This window comes from Osmerus eperlanus, chromosome 15 (assembly GCF_963692335.1).
Source record: "Osmerus eperlanus chromosome 15, fOsmEpe2.1, whole genome shotgun sequence".
Taxonomy (NCBI): Eukaryota; Metazoa; Chordata; class Actinopteri; order Osmeriformes; family Osmeridae; genus Osmerus; species Osmerus eperlanus.
Window position 1 is genome coordinate 15,478,375 of NC_085032.1, and position 6,000 is coordinate 15,484,374.

Below are 6,000 nucleotides of genomic sequence, written 5' to 3' on the forward strand. Positions count from 1 at the left end.
GACTCCCTCCTTGTCTGGTGGTCTGACTGTTCCCCCTGACCCCCGTCACCCAGCTCTGTTAGCGCTGGTCTCCCCCCCTGCCTGCTTCAGGCTGAAACAAGCACACATTAATAAATCATGGCCTTCCTTATTAGCAAGGCCCTGTTATCAGGGCCATGTCTTTGAAATGGATCCAGTCTGTTCTTTCTCTCCTTCTTTCTCCTCTCAAGCCACTGCTCTCTCTCTCTCTCTCTCTCTCCTCTCCTCTCCTCTCCTCTCCATCCCACCACACAAGGCCACATGTGTCAAACCGGCTGCACAGTCAATGACTGGGTGAGTCTGTCCTGGGGCTGTCAGACTGTGTTGTGTGAAGGTACAGGAGATTGTGATCAAGTGGCTGCTCTCTTGACTGTCTCATCAACTCAACCTTTTTAATGACACACCGAGCCACAGCTTAGCCAATGACACAAGAGGAGGGGGCGAGCGCGCGAGCATTCACAAGTGTTCTCAATTAGGCCACTCAGTGATCTCACTCTCGTGGTTCCTTAATTCCATTACTGCTAATGAGGTCCAATCAGTAGCACCGTCTCAATGCCAAGTCCTTCCATTCGTCTGCTAAATGACTAAATGACTCGGCCTTTAGTAAACCGCTCTGTCATTGGTCCAGGTTGGCAGGAAGTCAGGGCTCATGTTCTTCCTGTTTGAAGGGGGATGATGAGGATGACGACCTGCCCTGGCTAATATATTCCAGTGCTTCTGCAGTGCCACATTCTAACCCAAAGCCAGTGATGAGGAATTCTCCTTCCCTCTGTTATTAAAGATGGAAGATTCTGGAACAGGGGATTTGATTCTGTGTCTGTTTGCCAGCGCTAAAGAAATGTGGGCCTTACGCGTTAAGCTCCCTTGAGCTTTTCAGCCAGGAACAAAAGTATTCTGTCTTTCGCTCTCTTTTATTTTCATCCCTCTTTCCTCTCCAAATTCTCAGAGCAAGAAAAAAAACACACAGAGGAGATCATTCACCGGTACCATCTGTTTTTGTCTTCTGGAAAGGAAGTGTGTTTGAATACAGGAATCACAACACTGCCTGTCTATTCACTCTGATACATATGCACGTTTCTCTGCTGTTGATCCCTGAGTCAATAAGTATATGGTAAGTACTGGCAGGAAATCAGGGATCTCTCTCTCTCTCTCTAATTCCCTCTCTCTCTCTCTCTCTCTCTCTCTCTCTCTCTCTCTCCCTCTACTTCTCTCTGTATGTATTTAACATTCATGCTGGAGCTTTCTTGATCAAGTGTGGTTTCGAGCTAATTTCACGCACACACACATCAAACGCACACACACACTCACACACACACACATCCTGCTCTCCAAATCAGTCCTCTGCTTGAGGCCTCGGTCACCATCCATCAGACCCCAAGCCCGTCTCAACATCAAAGCCCCGCTCTCATCGCCATGCGGAGAGCAGCCTTGTCCCTCCAACGCCTGTCCCTCCTGACTGGTGCTCACCGCCCCTGGAGTCAGCACGCTCACGCATTACTCCTCGTTAGCGTCAGGGCTGCATGTTAGAGGGGGAGGGAGGCGGACTGGGGGGAGAGGAATGGGTGGAGGAGGTGGACTGGGAGAGGGAGGTAGAGGGGGGGGTGATGGAGGAGATTGTTAAACACCAGCTTGACTTCTATAGTGTGATCCCGGGAGAACATTCCTCTCCCCTCCTCCACCAGCCTGTCTTCTCTCCATCACTGGGGATGAGAGAGGATGGGATGGAGGGGTTAAGTGGACTCCACATAGCATTGTGGCAGATGTACTGGAGCAAAAAGGCTGCTTGTTTCCCCTAGCGAGCAGGAAAATATATCTCATCTATTATGTCTGTGAAGAACCTGCTGTGGCCCTCAACCATAACTCCAGCACAAACAAGCATGGAGGAACGTGCGTGTGTGTGTGTGTGTGTGTGTGTGTGCGCGCGTGCGTGTGTGTGTGTGCACGCCTCTCTTCCTGACAGACTTGGTCATGGTGGCGAGCAGGCTTGATAGTCCACAGACAGACACTTAAGTCCACAGTTGAGATATAAAGCAGAGTTCTCTAATGCAGAAACACACTCCGGATCCCAGTAGTACAGTGTGCTCTCTCTGTCTCTCTCTGCATGCCTGCCAGACTACCTGCTCTCCTGGCCTGTCTCTCTCTCTGTCTCTATCTCTCTCTCTGTCTGGGTCTCTCTGTCTGTCTCTCTCTCTCTCTGTCTCTCTCTCTGTCTCTCTCTCTGTCTGGGTCTCTCTGTCTGTCTCTCTCTCTCTCTGTCTCTCTCTGTCTCTCTCTCTGTCTCTCTCTCTGTCTCTCTCTGTCTCTCTCTGTCTCTCTCTCTGTCTCTCTCTCTCTGTCTCTCTCTCTCTGTCTCTCTCTCTCTGTCTCTCTCTCTCTGTCTGTCTGTCTGTCTCTCTCTCTCTCTCTCTCTCTCTCTCTCTCTCTCTCTCTCTCTCTCTCTCTCTCTCTCTCTCTCTCTCTCTCTCTCTCTCTCTCTCTCTCTGTGTGTCTCTCCCTCTCTCTCTCTCTCTCTCTCTCTCTCTCTCTCTCTCTCTCTCTCTCTCTCTCTCTGTCTGTCTCTGCCAGCTCGACCAACACAACAGCCCCTTAGCCTCATTCCCTGGCAGGCTGCTTGTGAAAATATAATCACCGCCAGTAAGGTTTTACAGTTCATGATTACTTTATGAAGAACTGCATATTTGAAATTCAATCAATATCTGTCCGGGATTATTATTATTTTATTTTTTTGCTTTGATTATGCAGCCGTGGCTCATTCTATTCAAGATTCACTTTTATCCAATAAGTTCTTGTCTCTCATCTCAGGAAATGAAGTTGGCGCGTCCTTTTCATTAAGACTAATATTGTGCGTTATTAAATCTCAGTCATTGTCAGATGAGTTTCCAGTATATATTTAATACACCGTCACTTCTGGCCTCTATTGAATCCCACCTAGAGGGAATGTTTGATCAAACTGAACTAATGGTCAATTAATGAACAATATCTTCAATAAGAGTTGTGCACAGAGGTCTGCATTGTCTGTGTGCCTCTGGGTGGCATATAGGGATTTTAAGGGTCAAACATATAATAATAATAATAGTATATTTTATTCATAGGACACTACCCAAAAAAAAAAAAAACCCTGGCACAAATATTATTACATTTGAAACTAGGATATGAGGTTGCTGGTTTGATTTTCCCCGGGGTGCTAAAGGCTGGTGTTTCCTGTCTCTCCCCCAGGTGGACCTGGGCTTCTTGAGGTTCGTGTCGGCCATCGGGACGCAGGGCGCTGTCTCCCAGGAGACACAGAGGACGTACTGGGTCAGGTCCTACAAGGTGGACGTCAGTTCCAACGGCGAGGACTGGATCACTCTGAAGGAGGGCTCCAAGCAGAAGGTACCCAGACATCTGCTATCCCAGCTCCTTCACTACATCCTGGTTTACCACCGAGCGCGGGGGTGTCCAGCCCTGGTCCACAGGGTCCTCTGCCCTGTGTGTTTAGATGTTTCCCTGCTCCGGCACACCTGATTCAAACGCGTGGTTGTATCAGCCTTGATAACCCATTCATTTGAATCATGTGTGTTGGAGCAGGGAAACATCTTTTGACCCAGATTCGACCCCTCGTTGGCATTGAGCTCAACCCAACAGACTGCTGTTAAGGATGTCCCTGTCATCTAACTGGAGCTCAGCCAGCTGACTTGTATTGTGACTCCCTCTACATTCTCTTTGAGCTCGACAAAAGGGGATTGCCCCACACACTGTGTACTGTAGACTATGTTTCCCAACATGCAATTATGCACTTAGTTGGGTATGGTAATGTACCCACAAGCTTTCTTTACAGCACGTCGTAAAGCTGAACTTCAGTAGCAGTCGCAGGCCGTCGTCTAGGGGACGGGTGATGTCACTGTTTGTGGTCGTGTGGGGGGCCGACCGGTCTGCCTCAAGATGGAGGGGTTAACAAAAGACTTGATAAACAAGAGTGAGGGAGGAATGGCGAGGAGAGGAAATGGGAGAGGTTGTGTTTGAGCAGCTGCTATAGTGTGTGTGTGTGTGTGTGTGTGTGTGTGTGTGTGTGTGTGTGTGTGTGTGTGTGTGTGTGTGTGTGTGTGTGTGTGTGTGTGTGTGTGTGTGTGTGTGTGTGTGTGGGGTGCGGTGGGGGGAGGTTACCTTTGCTGACAGAGCCTAACGATCGATCACTGATCACCCTTCGTCTGACACAGCAGGCTGTTTCCATCTGTGTGTTAGCTAGCACCCTCCTACAGCCCCCTCCCCTCCACCCTCTCTCCCCCTCCACCCTCTCTCCCCCTCCCCTCCACCCTCTCTCCCCCTCCACCCTCTCTCCCCCTCCCCTCCACCCCTCTCTCACTCCCCACCCCCACCCCTCCCCCCACAACCCCTCCACCCCTCTCCCCCTCCCCTCCACCCACTCTCCTCCTCTCTCCCCCTCCCCTCCACCCTCCTCCCCCTCCCCTCCACCCTCTCACCCCCTCCCCTCCACCCTCCTCCCTCCCCCTCCCCTCCACCCCTCTCTCCCCCTCCACCCTCTCTCCCCCTCCCCTCCACCCTCTCTCCCCCTCCCCTCCACCCTCTCTCCTCCTCTCTCCCCCTCCCCTCCACCCTCTCTCCCCCTCCACCCTCTCTCCCCCTCCCCTCCACCCTCTCTCCTCCTCTCTCCCCCTCCCCTCCACCCTCTCTCTCCCCCTCCCCTCCACCCTCTCTCCCCCTCCACCCTCTCTCCTCCTCTCTCCCCCCTCCCCTCCACCCTCTCTCCCCCTCCACCCTCTCTCCTCCTCTCTCCCCCTCCCCTCCACCCTCTCTCCCCCCTCCCCTCCACCCTCTCTCCCCCTCCACCCTCTCTCCCCCTCCACCCTCTCTCCCCCTCCCCTCCACCCTCTCTCCCCCTCCACCCTCTCTCCCCCTCCCCTCCACCCTCTCTCCCCCTCCACCCTCTCTCCTCCTCTCTCCCCCTCCCCTCCACCCTCTCTCCCCCTCCCCTCCACCCTCTCTCCCCCCTCCACCCTCTCTCCCCCTCCACCCTCTCTCCTCCTCTCTCCCCCTCCCCTCCACCCTCTCTCTCCCCCTCCCCTCCACCCTCTCTCCCCCTCCACCCTCTCTCCTCCTCTCTCCCCCTCCCCTCCACCCTCTCTCCCCCTCCCCTCCACCCTCTCTCCCCCTCCACCCTCTCTCCTCCTCTCCCCCCCTCCCCTCCACCCTCTCTCCCCCTCCCCTCCACCCTCTCTCCCCCTCCACCCTCTCTCCCCCTCCCCTCCACCCTCTCTCCCCCTCCACCCTCTCTCCTCCTCTCTCCCCCTCCCCTCCACCCTCTCTCCCCCTCCCCTCCACCCTCTCTCCCCCTCCACCCTCTCTCCCCCTCCACCCTCTCTCCCCCTCCCCTCCACCCTCTCTCCTCCTCTCTCCCCCTCCACCCTCTCTCCTCCTCTCTCCCCCTCCCCTCCACCCTCTCTCCCCCTCTCTCCAGGGGGTGCCTGAGAGGTGAGAGAGACCCTTGTTTGGCCTGTATGTTCCAGCAGCCTACAGCACCGTGTGTGGTGTGTACACGTTTGTTTGTGCATTCTTGTGAAGAGCCGTCGGGGACAGAACCTTTTCACTAAGGCAGCCACCAAACAAGCCACTTTTATACTTTGGTGTGTTTTTCACTCCCTCCCCCCCCCAGGCCCCCCAGGCCTAATCTTTTTTTTACGGCTTCTCCTAAGAACACAGTCCTCTTGTCTGTAGCTCGTGGCTTAAAGGTGCGGCGGACAGCCGTGTCTCTGTTTTTCCCGGCTTTAAAGTGCTTTTTTGAGGAGTGGGCCCATTTGCTTAAATGCTGAGCTTGCAGTTTTCTGCCTTAGCGCGCGGCAGGAAGAAAGCCATTTAATAGTTAGCGCTCGCCGCAGAGAGCAGGGGAGCTTCGCCCGTGACATCTGAGAGAGTGGATGGCCGCCGGCGGATGACTTTGTTGCTGCTGGTCTGTCCAGCTCTCATCAGGCCATAAGATAACTAGGG

At 53.9% G+C, this 6,000-nt stretch overlaps 1 protein-coding gene across 1 annotated transcript in view; it reads left to right on the forward strand.

Moving 5' to 3' along the window:
• The window catches only part of LOC134035376 (neuropilin-1a-like), a 51,642-nt gene that overhangs the window by 35,975 nt on the left and 9,667 nt on the right, over window positions 1-6,000 (forward strand). Inside the window, 1 exon segment of the mRNA XM_062480370.1 lies at window positions 3,235-3,390. Coding sequence (XP_062336354.1) covers window positions 3,235-3,390 — 156 coding nt within the window.